The 26,940-nt window shown below is 30.1% G+C and overlaps 1 protein-coding gene across 2 annotated transcripts in view; it reads left to right on the forward strand.

Moving 5' to 3' along the window:
• The window catches only part of SMC5 (structural maintenance of chromosomes 5), a 265,998-nt gene that overhangs the window by 124,086 nt on the left and 114,972 nt on the right, over positions 1-26,940 (forward strand). For both annotated transcript variants that reach the window (XM_085816785.1, XM_085816786.1), the window contains exons 10-15: positions 525-642; positions 4,127-4,281; positions 13,311-13,516; positions 15,697-15,871; positions 20,746-20,807; positions 24,405-24,471. In XM_085816785.1, the coding sequence (XP_085672911.1) occupies positions 525-642; positions 4,127-4,281; positions 13,311-13,516; positions 15,697-15,871; positions 20,746-20,807; positions 24,405-24,471 (783 nt within the window). The remainder of the gene's footprint in view (positions 1-524; positions 643-4,126; positions 4,282-13,310; positions 13,517-15,696; positions 15,872-20,745; positions 20,808-24,404; positions 24,472-26,940) is intronic.

Below are 26,940 nucleotides of genomic sequence, written 5' to 3' on the forward strand. Positions count from 1 at the left end.
GCAACTTTAAAAATAGTTGACAAAAATCCCAATTTTTGTAGTCAACCGACATAGGAAATGAAAAACTAAAAACTGTGTTAATAAAAACAAAAAGTATTCTTTGGGGAAGGGGAAATGGAACCAGTTGAGAGGCTGTTTGAGAACAACTGATGTACATTATATGACAATACAGTATCGGATATTGAATCAGCAAAAATAGGCTGTGAAGGAATGCTATTTTTTTTATATGTTTATTATTATCACGTTGAATTCACTAATTTGCTTATTTTTTTCACTTTGTATTAATTTTATATTCAATGTAATTAAAATTTTTTTCAACATATATTGTCATTGAGGTAGATTATTACTTAAATGTTGATGAGAAGATATGATATGTAGATGCATTATGTTTGTGTATAAAAATATTTCTTTATTCAATCAGTATTAAAAATTTAGATTTATAGGTATTTGAAAAAATCCAGTATGATATTTTTAAAAATTTATTTTCTATGAACATTGTATTATAATATAATCTCTTTTGCTAGAGTAATATCCACCATTTGACATGTGAAGCCATTGCTGTTGACTCAAGAATAAAGTCTCTTCAACCAGAGGTGGCAAAAGGGAAGGTTGATGTAGAAAGACAAAAGTATCTTTATGAAAGTAAGTTAAATATAATGCACAAGATTTTTTCTTTCAAATGAATTCTTATTACTCTATAATCAAGTTGTTAAATTTTACATACTCATTCTAAATAACAATGACAATAACTTTGGAGATTTTTATGTAATTTCGTTATTTGTCATCTTTATTTTTTTGTTTTTTAATTTTTGATGTGATTCAATGAATTTATTTTGTAATCTATCAATGCCATAATCATTATACTCATAATTGCATATTATCATAAATAACAGTTCGATGTTCAGTATTTAATTTTGTCGAGGCATTGAATTACAAAATTAGTTTGTTGGATTTCAGTCTAGAATTGTAACTCACCAGTAATTACTCTTCATCAAATGTAATCAAATGAATAAGATTGCTAAGCAGCGGTAATATATTGTCCATTTTTTCCCTAATGCATGAACTGTTTGTTTCACGGTTTCTCCCAGAAAAGAATATGAGTAATATTTCACTACGAAATTGATCAGTAGGTGACTTTCCTAGTTCAGAAAACCTCATCTGCTTTGTCATAGTCTGAAATAATTTGTGCATTTCCAAATTAGATGATGGTGGTTCAGTGAGTTTACTAATTTTAACACTTTTATATTTTTAACAATATTTTAATTCACTATATACAAAGCCTATTCTTAGGCCGTCGCCTTCAACACGAACAAACATTATTCTTTTTTTAACTATGCGAGCAACAGCGCCCTCTAGCCTTTTCTTTCAAATTACACAACACTCCCCACCTGAACTCGGTGGAGAGTTCATCTTTCAATAATATATTCTAGAATATTCAATGAATATTTCGACAATCAATCCTAGAGAAATGGTTAAATATAACAAACATGCATACATAACTATAAGCATATAAATTTTACAAAACATTAATTGATACCTATCAGCAAGGTCAGGAGAATCAAACCTAAAAATACAAAATACAAACATTAGTTAAGTTCCATATTATATAACAATTGTATAGGTCTTTTTAAGGTACCACTAGGTGTTTTAATTATGCAAGATCTTATTTTACCATCTCTGCCTGGCATTAATTCCAAAATTTTCCCTATTGTCCAGAAATTTCTGGGATGTTTATCGTCATGAATCAAGACAATATTGTTGATTTTAAACTGAGATGTGTTAGAGTATGGAGGACAAATATTGGCAGATCTCAGATTAAAATGATACTCTGATCTCCAATGCTTCCAAAAATGATTTAAAATATCTTGATGGTATTTATATCGTTTAATAATTGAATTTCTTAATTCCATCAAATTATTTGATGTTACTTTATTAGCAGGCAGAGATAGTAATCGTCTATCAACCAGAAAATGAGAAGGTGTTAGTGGAGAAGGTTCATTGGGATCAGTAAACATGTAGGTAATTGGTCTACAATTAATCATTGCCTCGATTTCAGTGAGCACTGTTTCAAGCTCTTTCACAGTAAGGGATGATCGACCAATAATGTTTCATAAGCTGGATTTTATGGTTCTTACTATACGCTCCCAAAACCCTCCCCACCATGGAACTTTCTCAATAATAAATTTCCAATTTATGCCTCTAGCAGAAAATAATTCTTTCACAGATGAGTCACTCAAAGTTTTGAAAATATGTTTTAGTTCTTTGTCAGCTCTTTTAAAAGTCTTGGCATTATCTGAGTACACGGTGGTACACAGTCCTCGGCGAGTTAAAATCTTCGGAAAGCTAGCAAAAAACTTTCAGTGCTGAGATCAGTTACTATCTCTATATGTAAGGCACGAGTGACCACATACATTAACAACAGCATGTAAACTTTACCTTGCCTGTCTTTCGTAAAAAATGGACTGGCAAAGTCCAACACGGTTACAGCAAATGGAGGCGACTCTTGGATTCTGTCTGGAGGAAGTGGAGCGATATCCTGTACCCCAGGACAAGCACTATATCGTCTGCATATCACACATTTGCTGATGATAGTCTTAACACGCTGTCTTCCGTTAATGATCCAATATTTGTCTCTGATCTGAGTTTATGTCGAAGTAACTCCAGCATGGAATACCTTTTCATGTGAGTCCATGATGATCAACTCGGTAAACTAGCATTTAGAGGGTAATAGAATAGAATGTTTTAAATTCTCGTGGCAGTCTGCAAATTGAATGCGACCTTTCAATCGAAGAATTCCCTCCTCATCAAGCCTTGGATTAAGGGAGTAGACGGAAGAATCGAGAATTGATTTTTTATTTGATAACTTAATTATTTCCACTTGATATGATTCTCATTGCGTAATTTTTACCCAATAATGTTCAGCTCCTTCAATCTCAAAAGCACTTAAAGGTCCATTCTCTGTAGACCTTTTCAGAAGCCTCCCAATAAATCTTAATATATAGGCAGTAATTCGAAGTAATTTTCCTAAAGAACTGAATTTTTCTATATTCAAAATTGGGGATTCATTGTTAATTACAGGTGCAGTCAAAATAATACTTTTTCTTAACTCTAACGATTCTGAATTTGGTTGTGATTTCTTTTGTTTCGGAAAGTTTTTAGTAGGAAAACGCAACCAGTGTGGCTCATGCCACCACAAATCATTCTTAACTATGTAAACAACAGTGCCCTCGAGCCTTTTCTTTCAAATTACACAACACCGTTTTTAAACTGCAAATTTCTTTCAAATTGGTCTATTATTTCGCAGTCAATATCGGAATAATCATCAGAATCATTTATTCCCATATACTCTAATTCCCCCAAACCTCTTAAATCTTTCAACACAACAGTGTTTGTCATTACCGCTAAATTTTCAGAACAATTTTTATTTGTTTTATTTTTCTCGATTCCTGCAGCAACCCAACCAAACACAGAACTGACTGCGTACAACTCTTCAGATATTTTAATTTTTTCTGAATAAACTACATTCCAGAATTCATCCCTACCAATTAATATCTCAACATCTGTGTTATTTTTTCTTGAGCAATCGGCGATCTGCAATCACAGATGCTCCATGTCTGCAATTTGTTTACTAGGCACACTGATGGGCGCCGAGGAAATAACATCCGAGATCAAACATTCAATTTTTATTTAATTTAAATACACTCACGACAGCAATAATAAATACTTACTAATTTACTACAAATAATCACTAAATAATTAATTTATGGTTTCCCTACCTTTATTTGGAATTCCATTGTCCCTTGAATATGAAATATCCATTGTTAAATTCAAATCGAAACACTTAGATTGAACACCTAAAATCTTCACAAAGCCTTAATTTACGCCGCATGCACCATGAACAAACTTTATTCTTTTTTTAACTATGCGAGCAACAGCACCCTCTAGCCTTTTCTTTCAAATTACACAACATAGTCTGTTAGTCAAGAATAATTTCCCATTCAGTCTCTCTCTCTCTCTCTCTTTTTTTTTTTTTTTCAAAACCATCTCGCATCTTATACTATTAAATAATTTTCCCCTCGGTAGTTTTATTCTTTTTTAAATATTAAAAAAATTTTTTTCCTCCCAGAATTATTACAAAGGCAGAATGACATGAGAAATGAAAGGCATAGAAAACTGCGTGCATTAAGAAATATGAGTAAGGATACATATGAAGCTGTTTGTTGGCTTGAAGAAAATCGAAGTTTATTTAAGAAGCCCATTTTCCCACCTATTTTTTTAGAAGTAAGTATAATTACCTGCTATTTTGTTCTGGTATTGTTTTTGCACCTCCTCAGATATAAAGCAGCAAAATTGAACATTAAATTAATTGTTAAAATTATATTTAGGAAATTATTTAAAAGATATAATATAGGCTTTAGATAGGCTAGTATGAATAAGTCTTAAATAGGTATTTTATGAAACTATAAAAGAAATTATTAAATTTTGAAGAAAAGAAAAAATTATGCATAATTATGAATTACAAACTTTTATATACATTTGATGTAAGAAGAAGAACTCTTCTTCCTCTTTAAAAGTTGTTATAAAATCAGTAATTTATCACTTATTTTGTAGTAGTTACCATTCAGCTGTGGAGATTTTTGATTTTAGGAAATATGATGCTTGAATATGGTGTTCATTTGGGTGTATAACAAATATTGAACTTTTAAATTTATTATGGGAACATTGTAAAAGATAGGGCTAAGGAAAGGGAAGAAATGTGGCACATTCCAAAAGTTTATAAAATTGGAAAATGAGCTAAACTAATATGTAAAGCAGGAAAACTAAACTAAGCCCCCCCCAAAAAAAGATTAATTTCTGGAAAGTAAACAATATAAATTGAGAAAAAGGCCAATAGGTAACTTGAGGAAAATTAACTAAATTGAAAGATAAAATTAACTTGGACATTGCTTATGTAGATGAGGCAAAAATCGAACTTTTCAAAAAGAAATTGAATAATTTAAGTGCAGATGATTTTTGTATTTTTGATGATATTTTTGTAATCTGAGGAAAGAGAAGTTGATATCCGTGTTGAAGAGTATCAAACAGTTCAAAATGCAATTGATGATCTCTACTTGGATTTAGAACAAAAACATTCTTGCCTTGATAATATTAGTTCAGTTATTGTTAAGCCTGATACTACTGAAGTAGGACTACTGAATTTAAATTTACCTACCTTTAGTATAAATTTAGATTAGTAGCCTAAATTTAGCGTCCTTTTTAAGGCCATTGTACACAATAATATTAAATTATCAGATGCTCAAAGGCTTCAGTATCTTAAGAGCTTTTATAAAACTGAAGCTCTAACAATAATTCAAACTATGCCTTTTTCAGATTCCCATTACAAAATTGCTTGGGATTTGCTCTAAGATAGGTTTTTGAATAAGTGAGAGCTGATGAATGCATTAATTAAGAAACTTATTATGCAGCCAAATGTTGCTCATTCAGCGGATACTATTTTCAATCTTGTCAACATCACTAATGAATGCATTCGTCCTCTAAGTATTCTAGAAGAAAAAGTTGAAGGCTGTGGGGATTCATTGGTAACTCATTTGCTTGTAGAAAAAATTGGATAAAAATACACACCTTTGATATGAGAGATAATTAAAGGGCAGTCAACTGGGAAAATTAGATGAACAACTTATTTTTTTTTTAAAAGATGATGCTAGAAACTTTCGCAACAGTAAAACTGCATTTAAAGGAAGATGAATTCTAAAGTCACATCGTTGGTATTAGAAACTATTACAAACTGTAATAATTGTAAGAAAAATCATTACTTATATAGGTGTGGTCTATTCAGTAAATTGCCTGTTTCCAGGATTCGATTTTGGAAAATTTAATGAACTTCGTTTCAACTGTTTATCTAATGTGCATAATATTAAGGCTTGTAAAAGCTTGAGTAGATACAAAACATAATAATCAACATTCGTTATTGCATTTTATGAAATCTTGAGATGCTGTTTTACCTGCTATTAATACGGGGTTCATAAGGTCCTTAAAAGTACTTAAAAAGTCCTCAAGTTTTTTTTTAAAAATGATTTTAGGTCTTAATCATTTAAAAATGATTAAAATGAGTAAGGGCTTAAAAGCCCTTAATTACAATCATAACTGGAATAAGTCCAAAATTTTACTTATCTGACATTTTTATTTGTTTTTTTTGCTACTGTTATTTTGAATGTGAGTTAATTAATATTTGTCAGGTTAATATTTAAATTCTTTTGAAATTATGCGGTACTAAATTTAGCGACTTATCAAGATTTTGGTGATTTCAAGATCAGTTTGTATATGAAATTTTTTATTCAGAGATTTTTGAAAATTTTGACAATTTTTATACAAATATAATGTTTTGTTGCAGAATCTTAAATTTAAATTAATAAACATGAGGGAGGGGAAATCATCTTATCAAAATACTGAGTAACTGATGAATCTTGAGCATCATGTTTTGGACAGTTTTAAATTGATTTTCAATACCTTCATTTAGAACTATGACTATGTAGTAGCATTTTAAAAAGGACTAATACTATTGCAGATCTTGAACACTAGTCTTTTGCATACATTTTCAAAAAGCTGTTTGGTTTGTAAATGCATCAAAAATATTCTTTGCTATACTTTGAAAGAAAATTTATTCTAATACCCAGAATATAGAAACAAAAATAAATTTATTTTTATTTGAAAATTCCAAAAGGAAAATAAAGAAATAAGCTAAAATATTTTATTTGTTGATTATTCTTCTCTTTCTTTTTAATAAATCATTGTTGTGAAGAAACAGTCCTCCTCTTAGGATTCAAAGCATAGCTCCTAAATAAAGAAAAAAAATTGCATTATTTAAAAGTACATGATAACTTATTCTAAATTTGTATGTGACATTTCATTTCAGCATCTCTTCATAATAATTACACGTAACAAATGTACTTGCACATAGCCTTGAATTCTTAGAAACAAATATAAATTTTCTTCCATGAACTTAATTATTTAATACCAGTATAAAATGTAACTGATTTTAATTGTGTATTAAAAATATAAGTGTACTAGTAGTAACCAAACGCTAAACAAATTGCTTTTCAGGGAACAGCAGCAAGGTGGCTCATATAATATTTTAATTTATAAACATCATTGCTATTTGAAAAAAGTTTGAGAAATGCTCTGTTGTGAGACCTAATCAAATAATGTGAAACAGAAAAAAAGTTAATTAAATTATGGTTAATAGTAGTAATTTCAGCTGTATGTTTCAATCTTAATAATCAACATTAAAAAAATTCTCAAAAAGTGTTAAATCAGATTGAAAACTACTTTTCCAACAAAATATGAATTTATATGTAACAGCATTTAATACTTGCATCACTTGTAAAATGTACAAAATTTTGAAATGCGTGCATAAAGCCAATACAGTATCAATGAATAATAATATTTATTAAAACCAATAGAGTATTAATGACATTACTTAATGCACGAACTTCAAAACTTTCACAATTAACAAACACATGAACAATGATGTTATATGCATTCATCCTCTCAATTAACTAGTAAGTTTGAGTGCTTCGTATCTTAGATGTAGCAAAAACTGTTTGCCGATTTAATATTTTAAATGTTCCTCTCATAGATATTTTAATACTTGTATATTTTGCATAGAGTGACATCTTTAGTTTTGTAGATATTCAGCTGTTTACTAATTGCAATTACTTTTTACAGCCGGAACAGATGATACTTGATTGTACTAAGTGGTACTTAAGACATTAGCTTAACACATTTGCAAGAAAAATATTAGATACTGCAAGGCAGGGTACAAAGGCTGAATCTGAAAACTTACTGACTTTAATTGTGAAGATATTTAATACTTGAAATATTTGTGATTAGATAATATGTTTTACATCACTGATATCTAACAGTGATATGATATACTTTAAGTATAAATATGCAGTGAAACCTGTACAATTTTCATACTTCATGGAGGTGGTTATTTCACAAATCATGATTCTTAGTAATATTCAATGTCAATGTTTGTATTACTGGAGACACTTACAGAGGTATAGTTGCTGAGGAAGAATTTTCCCTACTTCAAACAATACTTACACCTTAAAATCATTTAAAAAAGTATATTTTTCTGGCACTGTTATTTAAAAAATTTAACTCTTCTACTCTAAACAAAAATTTATATTTTTTATGCTTAAGAGTCATTCATTTAGTTGTTACTTATAGGAAGATATTTTAAATGCCTAAGAAGTTTAATTTATGAAAAACAGCTTTAAGATATACAGTCAAAAGTCATTAATCCGGACTTGTCAGGACTTCGGCGATTCCGGATTATCGATTTTTCCGGATTATAGATCATCAGTTTAAATCTGGTAAGATGGCATGCAGAAATTATAAAATTAAAAATATGAAACCGTAATTTATGAAATAAAGAACAATTATGATCTAAAGGGTGTCAAAATTTACCAAAAAAAAAAAAAAAAAAAAAAAAAAAAGCTTAATATTTTTTTGTTTACTTTATTAAACATTTCTTTCAATGTAAGTTATTTAAGTGATATTTCATTTTTTATGTGATAATACATTCTCTTTAATTCTATAAACAGACATAATTTCTTGTTCAGGTACAAAGTTCCGCTGTTCAAGTCCTATAATGGCTGTGTCAAGAATACTGACTAATTTGTCAATCGAAATTTTTTCGTTTTCAATAACCTCTGTTACTTTCTTCGCTATCGGAAGCGAATTATAATGATGAGGAATTTGATTTAAATCATATCAAAGACGGAGTACATCGAGATGAAATACTACATTTAGTAAGGAATTATAAGCCAAATAAAATAAAAACATCTGCCCTGAAGATAAGGTTAGTGCTGACAGATCAACTTCCAATTCATTGTGCGCGGGGCGACATTAAAGATAAACAAAGTTTAGATAAACAACATTAAAGTTTAGATAAACAAAGGATATGCCTCTATCCATTTTTTGTAGCAATTCCACTTTTTGTTTAATGGACTTCGAAACATACTTTCGCTTTGTAGATCTTTTACATATTAGTAAATCAAACATTTTTGAGCATCAAGCATTTTTGAGTATGCAAATTGCTATCTTGCAAAGATAAAGGGACAAAATAGAATAAAAAAGAAACAAGACTTACTGGGAGAACTCTTACTCACAGCATTGTGACAAAATTGCCCGGAAATGTGGGTGAAGCAAAATTTTTCTTGCCGAGGAATAAACAGAAGGACTCCCACATTCCTTTGTGTGACTCCTCACCAACGTGATCCTCGTTGTGATCCTCGTTAACAGGAAGAAGTCTGTCGTCACTATATTGCATCTGCTTAAAACTGTGGTTCCATTCTGCTATAAAGCAATATTTTAGCAATGTAGACATTCCAAGTTAATTGTAATCACATATATTGTTTTCTAGTAATGCAGTGTCAAACTGGTGGCTCACGGGCTGCACGTGACCCTTGAAGCCCTACTCTTTGTGAATACAGTTTCCATAAATTAATTAACATTATTATGACAAGAATTTGAAGAAAAAATTTAAGATTTAATGGTTTGGAGCTCAGTTTTATTTTATTTTCATTACCAAACATGTACATAACTCTTTGGAAGATCTAGAAAAAGAGCTAATTAATTTACACTTTGACATAAATATTCCTCAAAGAGTTTAAGATACAAATTTGATTAACATTTGTTAGTACTTGTCAAAAGATAAATATCGTAAGTTATGATATTTTGCAATTAGAAAACTCACTTTTTTTTTTTAGTACATTAACATGAGAACAGATTTTTTTTTTTGTAGTTGAAAATTAATAAGTCTACGAAAAGAACCAGACTACCGATGAGTATCTACAATTTGTGGTGATACATTTTAGTAATTTCCAAGATTACGAATTTCATGAAAATCAAAACATCATGAGGTGTAGCAAAACAAAGATGTTTGAAATAATTTACACAAAAATGTTATTTTTTCTGCTTTCTGCCTTAGAAAAATCTAATGTATAAAAGAAAGAGAATAGTTTGTCATTATTTATTCTCAAATTTTGTCCCTGTTGGGGAACTTTCGTATATTTTTTTTTTAGTTTCGATTTAAAATAAGTTACTTAGTATTCCAATGTATTACAATTAGTTGAATAAATGCCAATCTGAAAATTTTAATATTTAGCTGTCTGTTTGAATTCCAAATTGTGACCAAGAGAAATTTCTCACAGTAAACAGCTTTTAGATTTCAGGCAAAATATAAGTATAAATTTGTTTGTATGTTTGTATATTTTTTAAAAGGGCAACTAAAGGAAGACTGTATTTAAACTGGGAATTTTCTTAACAGCATTGTGTAATTTACTTAAATAAAGAACTATAATTCATGAAGATCTAATTAAAAGTGCAGATTTCTCAGGAAGGCACAAAAAGGATTGTAAATCAAGAGGTGTTTGAAACTACTTTTCTAGAGTGGTTTCAAGCTATGAAACTAAAAAAAAAATTTCATATTTGTAGAATTCTTATAAGTGTAGAAGCCATGCACTTCGCTAAAATGCTAGGAGATAATTTTATGCCAACTGATGAAAGGCTTAAAAGTTGCAAAGATAGAAATAGTATCGTTCATCAGAAACTGCGTGGTAAAAAGCAAGAGTCAGATCATCATGTGGCTAATACCTGGATGATTTTTTTTTTACCTAGATTGCTGAATGAATAAACTACTATTATATCTAAAATTAAAAAATATAAACTATAAAATAAAATTCAATAAACTTTTACAACTCACAAATGTCAGAATGTAGTGCTAATAAAACATCCGTGAACCGAACCGAAAGAGAAAAAGAGAATTGCTCTAGTGAAAAACCATACAGCTACCTGATAAAATTACCCCTGCCCTTCAGAAAATCACCCCAAAAATTTCTTAGTTGATAACTAAACCTCCCCTCCCCCCAAAAATGCAGAAGAAAAACAGGAAATGAAACACAGATGAATCCTGTTTTTTCTTTGCTGATTCCATCTTTCTATTGTGAATGAGCTCACCGGAGAGCTGCAATAAAACAAAGATACAGTTGTTGGCATGGTCCTAGTGTCTCAGTGATCCCACTCTGGACACACCTGATGTTCGCCGTTTGATTTTAAGCAAGATTTCAAGGTAAAAATTTAAAACTGATATAAAATAGATTATTATACAGCCGGTTTATGTTGTGCTGCCATCTAGTGTAAATAAAGAAGGTTCAAAGTAACCTAAAAATCCTTTTTCATTCAATTTTTCGTACAAAGGAAAATTTTTAGGTGTACCTAGACTAGGCACACCATGCTGCAAAGGTTTAAGAAATGCAAATAATAAAAATAATTAATAGTAACCGAATTTTCAGGTATTAATTAGTAACTATTTAAATTCATTATTAAAAATATATATATTTGTCATTTAAAGAGAAAAAGCTCCTGATTGCTTTAAAGAAAAAAGTAGTGTCTTAAGTTGGCGAGTATGGATAACTCTGCAGCACCCAACCACAGATTTCTTTCTGAGAAACATTAAATTAGTTTTTATACACTTATCATTACAGGAAAGGTGTTTAAAAGATTATAAACAAAATAGAATCCTGTGTACATGTAAGTGTTTTGCAAGAAATTACTTATTTGATATCTTTGTTTGAGTCCACGTATATTCTAATCAAGTTGGGTGGGAGGGAGGCAAGCTGTTAAAACATTGATTGTATACTCCTGCTATGAAGAGAGGAGCCCCACTCAAATGAATCATCCCATTCAAGCAAACAGAGATGGAAGGAAGAAGGTTAGGAGTACCAGTTTGGAGGACAATAGCTCTCATTTCCTAAAATTTGAAATGCAGAAAAATCAGCCCAATTTGCTCAGTAGTAATGAGATAAAATGATTTAGAAATTTTCCATCTTTACCTCAAATAGGAATTGAATTGTTTCTTGTTAAGATATTTCCCCTGAAAGAAAATGAACTCAGCTTGATCAATGGCTTTTCTTCCTTAAAGAGACTATAAAAATTGAAATTATGCATGGACTTTTTATGAAACACATCCCTACCTGTCATTACAAGTAATACTATACTGATAAATGTATGCGAAATAAAGTGTGTTCTAGGTGGTGGATGTCAGAAGTGCAAAAGAAAATAAGGATCTGCATAAATTTGAATTTATGTAAGTTGGGTTATTACTGTAGTAAGTGCTTTGCAGTCTAACATTTTTCTTAGCGGTGAATGCAATAGTTTCAATTATGATATTGATTTATAATTTAAATTTATTCTTACATAGTCCTTTTAAAATCTTATCATATGTAATTTCTTTTTGAAAGCCAAGAAGAGCATTGCACATGTGATTTTCTCATATTGAACTGGCTTCCATTTCTCTTTTAGTAATTTTGTAGAATGGAATGGGGTAGTGAGATTTTCTGTTATAATAAGATACTGTTCATGATTATTTTCACCACAAGTATAATTGTTTTCTTATAAGCCATTGTGAGTGCACAGTTAAATCTGTTATTAATAAATGACTTTTGTACAAAATTTAAATAATGAATTGCATTGTTTCAGTTTGCCATGCCTGTTAAAAGAAACAGTGCTTTCATGCACTAACAGTTGTTATTTGTCCTCAAAGCTCTTAGTTGAGTCTGACTCTTAGTTGTGTCGTTGATTGCAAAATTAGTTTTATAACTTTCTGTCTGGCAATTCTAAGATTGTAATACATGTCCAGTAAAAAATAGTCGTGCAGTTATTTCATCTGGTACATATATACTTAGAAAATTTGAAGTTTCAGAAGTGAAAATATCTTTTTTTTAAGAAAATTATTATTATGATTTCATTTTAAGATAACTTATTTTCTTCTTTTCAATCATGATTATACCTTTTCATTGCATTGATTGCACCAATAAGAAATATGTTTCTCTAATTAGTGTATAAATTAATGACTCGGTCAAAAAAAAATCACATTGTTTATTTTGCAAACAGAATATTTCTTTGCAACTGTATGCTATAAATTTTGTTGCATGTTGTGTAAAAAAGTAAGTAAAATGAGGATTGTTATTTTTATGATAATTTTTATTGTTTTGATTAGTAACATAAAGCAAAATTTTTGTTATAAATCAGTGGCTGTTTCATTTTAAATAATAATAAATAATGTGTATTTTGGAATAAATATATTAGTAGCACTATTTGAAATAATTAAATATTGCTATTATAGTAATTTTTGGATTAATTAATTTTGTTGTAACAGTTTTTCTTGTAATAGTTTTTAGCTGTAAGTTTCTGCACAAATGATGATCTTTTATTCTGTGCAATTGGGTGTTTTTCTTTTTTAGATTAAAATAAATGATGAAGATCGGAAATATATTGAAAACCATATAAAGCGAAGAGATCTCTTTGCTTTTATCTGTACTGATAAAGAAGATAATAAAACCTTTACTAAGCTTGTAAGAGTAGAGAAAAAGCTGAATATCAATATTGTTCTAGCTCCTGAAGAGAGTTTATCTAGTTTCAATACACTTGAATTGACATCAGAACATAGGTATTGAATAATTCATTATTTGCAGTTTAATATTTTTAAGCGTTTTTATTTCAATTCTGAACTTACTAATAGAATATTTAAAAATAATTAGTTTTTATTATGTAATTCGATATAACATAGTTAAAATTATATATTTTAAATCACTTGACATATTCTAAAGAAAAACTTAATTTTTTGAATTTATTCATTTAATGTAAAAGTTATAAATAAATGTCTGAAGTCTACTTCACAAGCCCCTGTATTGTTTGCAGATTATTCCAGTTTTTGTTTTGTGTTTGTGGCTTATCCCACCCATTCGACTGCAATATCAGATCAGGTCCATGAACCCATGGACTTCAAAACCTCAAAGAATAACTCCAGGGCAGGAGAGTAGTTGGCTACTCAGGCAACCGATGGAAAATAGGCAGGAGTGTCTTGGGTCAAGTTGCATTTTGGTAAAAAAGGAATAGACTTTAATTCCTGACACAAAATGTAGAGCACACAGATGACCAGTGGGCAGCCTAGCCAGAGCCATTTGTTCAAATCTATTGCTTGCCTCTGTTAGGGCAGTGCCGGGGCAATTATCAATGTACAACTCGTGTGGGGAGCCTTTCTCCAAGAGGAATTGTTTTCTAACCTGACTCATGAAGCAAGTTCTGAGAAAGCCATTATTAGGAGAATCCTTAAAACTGCCATTCCTGACCAGTCTGCCTGTTATCTCATTACAATAAACCTCTACATGTGAAAGTACCCATTGAAAAAATATCTTATTATGGGCACACAAGCAACTGAAATTCAAAGTAGTTCTGTCTCCATGTTTCCACTACTCAGCCAAGTGCCGAATAGAGCTCCAGCTATTGTTCAGAATCCTGATGTTAGTATTGACTCTCTCGTTGACAGAATAACTCAATGCCTTCTCATTAGCAATGAGTTCTGCCCCCAAAATGGAGCAGTACTCCGGGTTTCTTCTAGAAATCTGAATTCCATTCCTGTGCCTGATAAATATTCTGCTACCCGAGAAACAGCCATCACCCCTGCTACCATCAATATAAATCTGTAATGCATCACCAGGGATTTTGTGAATAGCCTTCAAAGCCAGCTGCCTAAGATAATCAGGGTGCTGCATACCTTTGCTAATATAAGAGCAAAGTTTAGTCCTAAAAAAAATATTACTAAATGTCACAGCAAACTTCGAACAGCAGGCCAGAGAGACATGTTAAACATCACTTTGCCATCCCACACTTTCAGCATGGTGGCTGAGCAGGCTTTCTCTCTTCAAACAATGATTATTGTTCCAGTTAAATATATTTCTAGAGGTTCTGTGCTGATCACCTAAACTGCTGAGCTTAGCAAAGTATTTGGCCTATAGATACCTACTCTGGAGTCTGAGGGGTTGAAGATTGTCCTCATACAGAGCAGTGTCCTTAGAAAGTTATTGCACAGACCAGTAATGGTTCAGGTTGCAGTCAGTTGTACCCGTTCTAGTTTATCTAGGTTGCTTCCATAAGCAATTTGATAAACCTGAATATCATATTCGAGCACAGGCTTAGTGAGGGCAATGTATATGTTTTTTAGAGTCTAAGCATCCGCACTCGAGTCTCTACCAGAAATATATTAAAAAATTTGGAGTCTCTGTTTACCTCTTAAAGCCAAATTGTCAATATGAGCCCAGCTGAGGATTTCTTGATCCAAATTGTGTAGATGTCAGTTGGTAATAAAAATGCTAGATTACAGACTTTAAGGAATTGAAAATGATCTTCTGCTCCAAAGCAAATTTCTCAAGATCTAGGAGGTATGAGTGAATATCTTTCTGATCAGAGGTGAGAATTGAATTGCTGCACCAGATAACTATATCATCATCAAACAAACCATACAGTGATGTCCACATCTGATTTTGTATTTCTGTAATTTTCCTTTTTGATGTAATGGGTTTAAACAAAACAAACCTTTATAAGCATTATGTTTCCATTATTTTGGATAAGCATTATGTTTCCATTATTTTGGATAAGGATTATGTTTCCATTATTTTGGATGTCACTATAATGCTTCATACATTTGATGCTCAGGTAATATTCATAATAAAAGGGATTCGTTAAATTGTATTTTTTGGAAAAGATTTTTATTGTCATTTGATGCTTTAATTGCTCAGTATGTTTTATTTCTGTAATATTTTGTTATTTTCTGTATTTTTATTTGTTAAGGAAATGTGGGCTGCAGCGCATGTTGAAGGACTTGTTCACAGTACCTGATGCAGTGATGAGTTTCTTGTGTTGTTGTTATAATGTACATAGAATACCTGTTGGAACTGATATCTGTGAAGACAATTTAGAAAAACTTATTTCATCATTTCCAACATTCTTCACTCCCAATGTGAAGGTATCATGATTTTCATGATTTATTATATTTTTATTGTACTAAGATCATGTTACAATCAACTTCATGGAAATGCTTATGCATTAATAAGAAAATTGCAGTTATAATTAAATATTACATGCACTTTTAAATGTAAAATGTTAAAGAACAATGTATTTATCTGAATAATTTTTTATAATTTTAATTATTTTTATAGCAGTAATTTAGTTAAAGATTTATATGATAATTTACATCATTTTAAGGAGAAGCTTATTCCCTAAATTGTTCAATTAGATTGTGTCATAGACGTAATTCTTTAATACAGTCAAAAATCTTTAATCAGCACTCGTCAGGACTGCGGCGATTCCAGATTATCAGTTTTTTCGGATTATAGATCATCAGTTTAAATTTGGTAAGATGGCATGCAGAAATTATAAAATAAAAAATATGAAACCGTAATTTATGAAATAAAGAGCAATTATGATCTAAAGGGTATCAAAATTAAAAAAAAAAAAAAAAAAAGCTTAATATTTATTTGTTTACTTTATTACACAGTTGAAATTAGAAAACTGCAACCAGAAAACTATTTTGATGTGTACTCGTGATATTTATAATGATGAGGAATTTGATTTAAATCATATCAAAGACAGAGTACATCGAGATGAAATACTACATTTAGTAAGGAATTATAAGCCAAATAAAATAAAAACATCTACCCTGAAGATAAGGATAGTGCTGACAGATCAACTACCAGTTCATTGTGTGCCGCGACGTCCCTCCCCAATCGAACATTGGAACATGCTTTCACTTTGTAGACCCTTTGGCAGTTCCAGAATCAGAAATTCTTTTTGACATAATCGAAAGTTCAAGCTTACTTTTATAAAATTGCTCTAATAGTCTGCAAAAAATAATAATCTGGGTCCAATTAGAAGATTAAGGAACAATGTAATCTGCAACATTAACTGAAATAGATAATTAGATAATTGTAGCTTAGCTTATACCATCTGTTATACATTAAATGCGCATGCGCATAACACCTTTACGTAGACGCATTGTGCGTTTAAGCATGCACAGAAAGTTTGTAGTTTTGAGGTCTGAATCATAGATCATTACAAAGACTTTTGACTGTATTATTACTAGGAAACTCCACTATATGCTGAATGCATTCCGGCTCTTACAAATAAATGCCGCCGAAGGCACATAACATCTGAAAATGGTTTTTACTTGGAAGAAAAGAGGGTCATAAAACTTTGCAGGTCTGAGAGAAAACCAGAAAGAGCTCAGAATTGAAGAGATGCAGTCTGATGATTTGTGGTGTCATTTATCATGTTCAGAAATGGATATAATGGAATGATAAATGAATATAATTTTTTCATCATTCAGTAAGTAGCAGGGAAATAATATCTCTGTTCCATCAAAAAGTTCCATGATCTACAGTGCTAATTGGTATTTTTTCTCTAGTGACTTCAACATCTTAAAGCATTCAACAGGTTTTAATGAGCTCCAGCACCTTAGCAGGAACAGTTGTTGATTGCATAGCTGCATTGATGTCAGAGGATTCTTTCTTATGTTTAAGAATATCCTTGATTGGCTTCTTGGACAAATCGGGAGCTGGCTTTTTGTCAGTGTTTCTTTTGTGAATTTTCAGGAAATAATCGCAACCCTTAAAAGAAGCCACTTGATTTTACTTCCATCAGATACATTTCTCATTTTTCAATAAATTATAAGTGTAGGTCAAGTGATTTTTTACTACACTTCAAAAATATTAGTTGGGTAATGTAGTATTAGTAAGGTAATGTAATTTTTAAATACTGCTGAATATTCAAATATTTTATATTTTTAATAATTATTTTTTACCTATGCAGTATATAATTAAAATCCTTAAAATGTTCTAAAATTATTCCTCTTTTTTTGTGAAGCTCAAAAATAGAATTTGTTCTTCAGGGAATAAAAAAGATGATATCTTTTGTCAGTTTTATCAAAATACGAAAATTTAAAATTTTATGCGGGTGAGGAAAAAACTGAACCTTGAGTTAGTAGAGAAAGAATAATTATAAATTTTCCTTTGGTAATGATTATTGATATTTTTTTAATACTGACAGGCAAGCTATATAGTCTAGAATATTGTATATAGTCTAGAATATTTTTCTTCAAGAAAGTATCTATACATGCATCTTGAGGTATATCCAAGAAATGAAGGCAATATGTTAAAAGTACATAAATGTGTGTATAAATTGTCAGGTGCATTTTGGCATTAAAAAATCAAGAAAATATTACTTTCTTATGGCAGTTTTGGGAAATTTGGGCTTTCTAAGTGAAACTCCATGCTATCAGAGAGTTAAACTGTTTATTTCCATTTCATCTGTTTAAAAGTGATCTGCCATTCACATAAAAATATTTACTAAGAAAAACTAAAAATACTATTTATTAAAGTGAGGTATATAATATTACCTGTATTTATGTTTTCATATAAAAGTGTACAAAATAAATCTATTGGAAATAAACCATTTTATCATTTTAAAAAATACTTGATTTCAGCATCAGTATAATTTTTTTTTAATAAACAATTATTTCTGAAATTTTATCATGGAAATGCACAAGTTATAAACTTGAATTATGTCTTCTGAACTGTTAAATTTGGGACTCAGCAGTTTATGTTTGTCTAGAACTAGGAAAAAAATCACTAGATGCAAAATCAGCAAATAAAACCAATCACTGACCAAATAAATTTTTTTGTGCCTGCTGTAATTGGTAATTTCAAATGCATTAAATACTTCATGCAATGCCAAGGTTGTAGTTATTTTTGGCAAACAATATGCCATACACCAATCGTCATTTACTGTTTTATGATTCATTAAAGCAACAATCCAGTGTGCCTGGATGTACCAGAAAATGTAGCAGCCAGTTTCTTTGAAAAAATTTGTGCACTAATAACTTTTGTTGAATATAGTTCATTTTGAAACACTAAAATATTGGCAGGTTGTTGCTTAGTTTCATGTTTATATAAATCAGTCCACATTTTGTCACTTGTTGCAGTGTCAACGAAGCTAGGATAACAGTGAGAGAAGCTTTTGAGATTATATTCATGAGCATCTTCTTGAAATCTATGTTAAATTGTGTGGAACCAGTTGTGTATACCTTTTTCCCTTTTAAATGCTTGTGTAATATTGAATGCAGTTAGGCTGTTAAAATATTTAAAGATTTCTGCCAATTTCAACATATGTGACCTGATGATGTAAAGTGAAAATTTTCCAAAATGCATATTTTTTTTTGCTATCACAGCAGTTCTTTTTCAACTTAAATAAAATTTATTTCTCAATTTATTTCTCAGACTCCCAAAGGTACAGCATTTTTTAAAATCACTTATGAATTGTTGCTTTGGATGTCTTCATTTCTAAAAGTGAAATTTATTTGGTCAGTTCACTGCTGTTGTGTCAAACCTTGGCAAAATGCATAATATATCATAGCTTGGAAATTCGCTAAACTTAAATCCATATTTCATCAGTACCTTACTAACTTCAGAATTATTCTATAAAAATAACTTGCAGCATTTTTAAACAGACAGTGTTTCTCAAGAAAGTTCAAATTTAAACTAAATAAATAAAAAATCTGAAAGGATTCAGATTTTAATGGTATAACAAAAGAATTAAAAAAAATTTAATATGGTTTATTAATAGAGATATTAGTAGGGATGGCCATGTGGAATAGCGAAACATTTTGTAGGTTACTGTATGAATATATATTTAAAGTAACACAAAATCCTCTGTATATTTGAAAAGTGAAAAATATTTAATGTTTTTAATAAGATATATCTTGAATTATTTGCATTTTTATTTAAATTAATTATTAAAAAGTAAAAGAAGAACAATCTTAAGAACTGTATCTGTGCTTTTAAGTAACTTAATTTGTTAATCAATAACAGGCAGATTAAATTTGAAATATAAATATTTTACATTTTGTTGAATGGCAACACTCTAACAAAAGTAAAAAAAATGCATTTACAGTGGACATTTTTTAATTTGAAATATCTAAACTTTGGTTACAACATAAAAATATTACATAGAAGTGTTTGTGAAAATTATGGTGTTATCAAAAACATTAAATCAATTTTCCTTAATAACTGTAAAAACTCTGACTGATAAAAATTTCATGGGAAATAGGAAATGTCAAGGGAAATTTCTTATCTTTTTCAACTTCCAAAACATATAAGTCCTAAAATTTTTAAGATGCTGTCATTGTTTCAATAAATACTTACGTTTTTATTTACACATCCTGTACATATCTTGTTGTTTTGCAGAGTTTGCATTTTGAAAAAAGACTTAATATACTTTTCTGATCAAATTAATAAACCAAAAATTAAAAAAAAATTAATGTATCAAAAAACATTAATTTTCTCAATTTTTGTTTTCTGGACTTACCACATTGGCTTATGAGCAACTCAGTTGTAAAATAGCCATAAAACATAGAACTGTTTTCAAGCCAATCACTTTATTAATTCTAATGCACTTATCAGTTTTACTTTTGCAAAATATGTTTTCATGAATAATGCAGAATCTCATTACATTGAAATAAATACACTTCCTTCCATATATCCAGTTTTGAAGGAATGTAGCTTTTGTTTTCATTACTTGTAAAACATAATTGTAATTAATAGCATAATACATAGCCATGAAATTTGTAGAAATTACTAAGAAAAGTAAAATGGAATAAAAATTAACAGATGACATTATTAGCTAGCATGTTACCATCTGCAGAAATTACAGGTGTTAGTTCACATATAAGTTCTTAATGAATATAGATATGTTATAATGGAATCATTGTAAAATAATGCATAATGTTGCTAATTTTATTGGTATATATATTTCTTTCTCATTATATATATGTTTATTTATATGTAGATATCTGCTGTTAGATCACGGTATGGAGCACGGAATGTATCTGTCAGTAAAGACCAAATCCTGTATGTTTATTTTTTTTAAAAATTTTTACTTTACGATTCTTTTTCATTCCCCCTTTTTTTCACTCCCAACTTTCCACAACATGGACTGTATTTTTAAATAAACATCTGCTCTTTAAGTAGTGTTTGATGATTTTAATACTTACTTTTTTAAGTGCCATGCTGTTTGTATAATTTATTTTTGACTTTAATATTTTAAAAAATATGTATGTATTGACTTTAGAAAGCTGCAGAATTTAGAAAATAAATGGGTATAAATAGTCATTAAGATTTGTGTGGTCCTGTGATAAAGGAAATTGTAAACTTAAATTTAATTCTTCAAGTGAAAAGAACCAGTAAATTAAATTTAAAGCCTTAAAAAAGTGCATTAAGAATATTGATTGTTCAATATTAAACTTGTCGGTCTGATTTTCAAAGCTGATTTAGACAGCAGAATTTTTCACTAAAACTTCATGGAAGTGGAAGGTTCTGTAAAAAGCTTGTTTAGGCTTTTGCAAGCCCTTTTGACTTTTAAATTGATGAAAAATTTAGAATTGATTTAGCTTTAAAAAAAATAAATGTTATTTTAATTTTAAACAATTAATTTTATTGGCAATTACTGTATTTACTTTTTAAAATCTTATAATTCATGAGATGAAAAGATCTTAGTCAAGGAGAAAAAATTACTAAGTTAAATATGTTTGTTGAAAAAGACTAAACAAAATGTTGTTATTTGTTTTGAATGGGGGTGACCTCTTTTTTGCAATTAATGCTTCATTTGCATAATGTTGTAGCACTAAGATGTATTGGATATTTCAGTTTCTCACTTCATACTTACCCTGAAATTTGATTGGCATTCCTTGTGAATGAAGAATACCACAACTACTAGTGATCATCACTGTATTACTACATAATATTAGTTAATTTCAAGTTTGGATAATGATTGTGAAACATAATTTCCAGTTTACAGTCATTGTTTGTAATGAATATTCCATTTAATCTGCCAGCAGTAAACAGTGTTGTAAGTAAATAAAATGCAAGTATAAGAAGTTAAAATTTTATAATCATAATTTAATCCTACATTCAGCCTTTAATCTAAATTGTCAGCCTCTCATCCAGATGGGCGTGGGGGGAGACTAAACTTTTATGCACTCTCAGCATATACATTTAAAACGCCATAACAATTTTTATTTATGACGCCTTTATGTTGGTCTAATGTACATATTATACTCAGTTTAATGAAACATATATCATGTAATGAAATTTAAATTTATATGACCAACAGTAAGCAGTTCTTATTCTGCCAAATATCCTTGATTTCTCTGTGATCAGGATGGTTTCATCAATGGTTTTGCAGAATGAATTAATGGTTTTGCTCTGTGATCTAATTGTACACAACATCTGCAGAGTTCTTCTTTATGAATATCCTCAAAATTATTAAGTTATTTTATCTGCAAATGGTGACTTTCTGATTCCCCCCCTTTTTTTTTTGATACAGTTACACAAAATATTCTACATAGCCTTGTAAAAATGAAGTTGTAGAAGGACAGTATACTTTTTAATGATCATTAATGTTTTCCTTTTACTGCATTCCCCCCCCCCAATTTGTTTCCAACTATATTTGGTTGCATTTTCAAAATGTGGTTGGAAACAAATCATCTCAAAATATTAAAAGAATTTTTGTTCCAGTCGAGTTTTAAATCAGTCCACAAAATGCCCTAGCTATAGACATACAGTCGAAACAGATAGAAAATCTTAAAATCAACTGAACATACAGACAGAAAATGTTAAAATCAACTGAAAGAGCTTTCAAGAGAATTAAGTCCGATATTTCCAGAAAAAAGTTCTATTTCTTTATCCTAATGATTTTCGAAGAGTGAAGCTTCATCAAGATAAAACAATAAGTTACGCCTCGAAAAGTAACACTGCATACCTTGAAAAAAATTGGAGGTTGATTCGGGTTTTGCATATATATGGTTATTTTCAATTTTCAACATATTCCTGCAATGTCCCCTTACGTTTCAGCTATGGATTATTATGCTTTTAGTCTCTTGAGCTTGTTTGATGGACTCTGGAAAGTAGTGGAAGAGGAATGGAAATCAATACCCCTGGAAATATTATGAGAAGCCCTTCTACCAGAAAAATCAAAATGAAGACTTAAAAATAGAAGAATGAAGTCCAGGAAAGAGGCTGCCAGACAGAACATTTAAAAAATTACTCTTTACATTTTAAACATTAATTAAACAGCTCTAATATTTATTCTAATAATATGTAAACACAAACTGTAATTTAAAAAGACATGTTTACAATGTTTTGAGAAATTGAATACTTTTCTAATGTAAAATTAATTTTGATTGATGTGAGAAAAGACATATCAGGATGCATTTCACAGTTGCAAAATGTGTGTAAAGGAATATATTTTTTGAGAAAATAGAGACATATGATTGAAATAAAAGTCAATTTCAGAAATGAGATAAGGAAAGAAAACAGTTAATATGCATTTCGGCAGACCTCGGCACTGAAGAATAAAATACCAGCGAGAATTTAATTTTTGGTTGCTGATTCAAAGAGAATATCCTAAAATTTCTAACAAAGCAAGAAAGGCTGTAATGTTAAAAATACCGAGCCATTTAGTGTATGTGATTAACTATACTTATGAAACTTGAGTTCAAATTATTCAGTAATAATTATAGTGAAACAGTGCTGTTTCTTTTCATTTTCTACATAAAGTGTATACAATATTTATATTTTTGGTGTTTTTTTAACATTTATTTTTCTGATGATGATAAAGGGTTCCATAAAAAATTTTTAGTTTTATAGGTTCTGTGAGGCGACAGTTCTCAAGGCCACAGATATTGAAAGTGAACATTTCAAAGCCATTTTTAACTGTTGCAAAAGAGTAAAAGCTATATATATTTGAATTATTTTTTATGATCGCTTACTTTTTTTTGGACATGTGGGGTAATTTGCCTTGATGAATTTATTCTGTAATCTGTTTGTTGCTTATTTTTTCAGTAGTAATGATTTAAACTGGATATCATAGTAGCCTTTTAAACCTGTTTTAAAAAAAGTTTTTATGAAAAGAGATAAAAATTAATAAATTAAAAAAGTTAAAGGTTTTAGATTAAAATTTTAATTTTACTAACTAAAAGTTGCATTTTAAATGTAAATTTATTGTTCATAGTTGTTGATAGTTAATTCTAAGATTTGTTTTAATGTAATTATCTTAAGATAGGGAAAAAAACAACAACAACAACAAAAAAACTTTGTTTTATAGTAATTCTTATCCAATTGAATTAAATTGAAACATAATAGCTTTTATAATTGACTTTTGCATAAATTTAATTTTACCTCTGCCACTGACTATTGTATAATACCCTTTATATCAAAACATTGACTTTTTAAATTTTTAAAAGGAAGGTAAGAGTTGTGTGATTTATAAATTACCTTGAATGACATTTTATCTTGTAACTTGTTGCATCTTTCTTGTATTAGTTCATTGGGACAAAAACCTTGTGTTCACTTTCCTTTTTTACGATTTAAATATTATTAAATTTTATATTTAAAAATTAGATCATGTGCTGTTTATTTATATTTTCAACTTTACATTTGTAATTGTAGAGGTAAAAACATCCTTCAAAGTTCAAAAGGTGAGGATATTGAAGAACATGAAAAAGAACTTAAGCGGGTACTGTATTTGTATGAATTGTTATTTTTCTTTGCTTACTCAAGTATTTAAAGAATGTATTAAATAATAAGAAGACATTATGATCATTGCTAGCATTGTGATACTAGAATTGAGCATGTAACTAAAAAATCATTGAATAGTCTTGTCATGTTTCTGTAAATGAGTATTTTTAAATGCATAGCTGAAGGCTTGTAAAACATGAGTATAATAAAGTCAAATTTAAAAGTTACTTTTATATTTGTAATGATTAGTAAATTATGAACTGAGTAAAATGTGCCTTCTTCTTTAAGAATATCTGCAAGTTTGATCGAAACAACAAGTTTAAAAATTAGATTTGCAGTTTATATTAGAAGTTTATTTCAAATGCAAAGTTTTTGATGATGTTTTATTAGATTTTCAGATTATTCAGTTTAATTATTGACATTTTTGATTACTAAATTAGACAGTAGAATTCCTTAAATCATTACTCAATTAAATTAGATTTGAAATTCTTCCCAAGCATCCACATATTGTTATTTGATTATGTTGGTATATACAGGGTGATTTCAAATTCATGGTGCAAACTTGGAGGGAACTTGCAGAACAAAGATATGGATAATATTCATATAAGAAAACCAGGTTGTAGTACATTTATTTAGTCATAAATACAACTAAAAATGCATTTACAGTAAGAAAACTTTAAAATGAGATTGAGATCACATAACGTCTCCTATAAATTGCTTTTGCTTCATACAAAGAACAGCATTCACAGAAACTTATATCTCTCATTTAAAAAAGACTTGCTTCTAACTACAAAAGGAAACAACATTTGCATGAAAAAACACCATCGCTGGTAGAAGGCTGTTGGTGTGCATCTCAGTAGGGAAAGATGTGCTGTTGTGAATAATCTGAGACTTCATGTATGCTGAAAAAGCTGACATGCATTACAATCACAGCTGTAAAAATGGTAAAGCCAGAGCTGCACTATAATGAATATATCATGCACAGTTTCCGGATAGACAAATGCCAGATCACAGACTGTTTCAGTGGTTACATCATCAACTTTGTGAAACAGGTTCTTTCCATGTTGCCAGGCAGGATGCTTGTCAGTGAAGAATAGTACACAATGTAAGATTTGAAGAAAGCATCTTGAACATTGTGGCTGATAGACTCAAGTCAAATACAAGAGCTGTTGCCCAAAACATAGATGTGAATCAACATATACCATTGGGAGAGTGTTAAATGAAAATCACTTAGACCACTTCCATTTTCAGCGAGTACAAGCTTTGAATCTGCAAAACTATCTTCTGTGCCTGAACATCTGTCAGTGGCTTTTGCAGCAATCTGCACTGCAGTCAAACTTCAAAGCTCCTGTGCTATTTACAGATGAGGTGACGTTTACGCTCGAGGGTGTATTTAATGTGCACAATTGTCACGTGTGGACAATTGAGAATGCAAAACGCAATGCAATTACATGCATCTCAATAATGAATCAGTGGGAATATGTGTGTGGGGGTATTATACATGAGTGTTTAGTTAGTCCATACCTACTGCTGCAGTGACTTCATGGCTAGTGATATCTTAATTTTCTGGAACAGGTGTTACCAGAACTGCTTCAAGATGTACCGATCTGCAATCATAACCGAAGGTGGCTCCAACATGATGGGTGCCAGCTCATTTCAGCACTGATGTTTGTAATTACATGAATGCCACTATTAGGGCACGGTGGTTTAGTTCCTTGGCCATCCCATTCTCCTGATTTATCGAGCCTGGATTACTTTTGTTTATTTGACTCCAGTTGACTCAGCTGAGGATTTCATTGGTCGAATATCTGTAGCTGCTGCATGTTTGTGTGTGAAATATCTGGCATCTTTGCCAGTGTATGCCATCTGTCATTGTCCAGTGACAGATGGCAGATGGATGTGCAGTGTCATCGACACTGTCAAGCATGTATCACTGTTAGTGGAGAGAAATTTGAGCAATTCTTGTAAACATCTTGTTGTTTTCATTGAAATGAGACACCCTGTATTTATGACTAATTAAATGGATTGCGACATGGGTTCGCCATGAAGCACCAGTATGGACAATTTGCAAAATTTACAGTGATCTATAAAAATTTATTAAGTATATTTTTGTTTTTTGTAGAAATCATAGTAGCAGCGATCACTTATAGAACTTAGAGCAGTTTAAGCTATTTTTTGGGAAAATTCTGTATTTAGCAGATGTATGCAAACTGCAGTTTATATTTATACATATAATTGGCTAATTAGAGAAACATAAGCAACACATTACTCTCCAAACTGTGTTGGTTATATTGTCCGAAAACCACAAGGAATCCTTTAAAACCTTATCTTTCAATGATATGAGTAGATACAGTTTCTTTTGTAGCATGTATTGAGAGCTGTTATCAAAAGATTGGACAATTGGTAGTGTTTAAAATATGTTTTATTATCTCTGGAAATTAAACTTCTAAAACAAAATACAGTACAA

This window comes from Stegodyphus dumicola, chromosome 5, assembly GCF_044657685.1.
Source record: "Stegodyphus dumicola isolate Sdum_Otavi_A_Nest chromosome 5, ASM4465768v1".
Lineage (NCBI taxonomy): Eukaryota > Metazoa > Arthropoda > Arachnida > Araneae > Eresidae > Stegodyphus > Stegodyphus dumicola.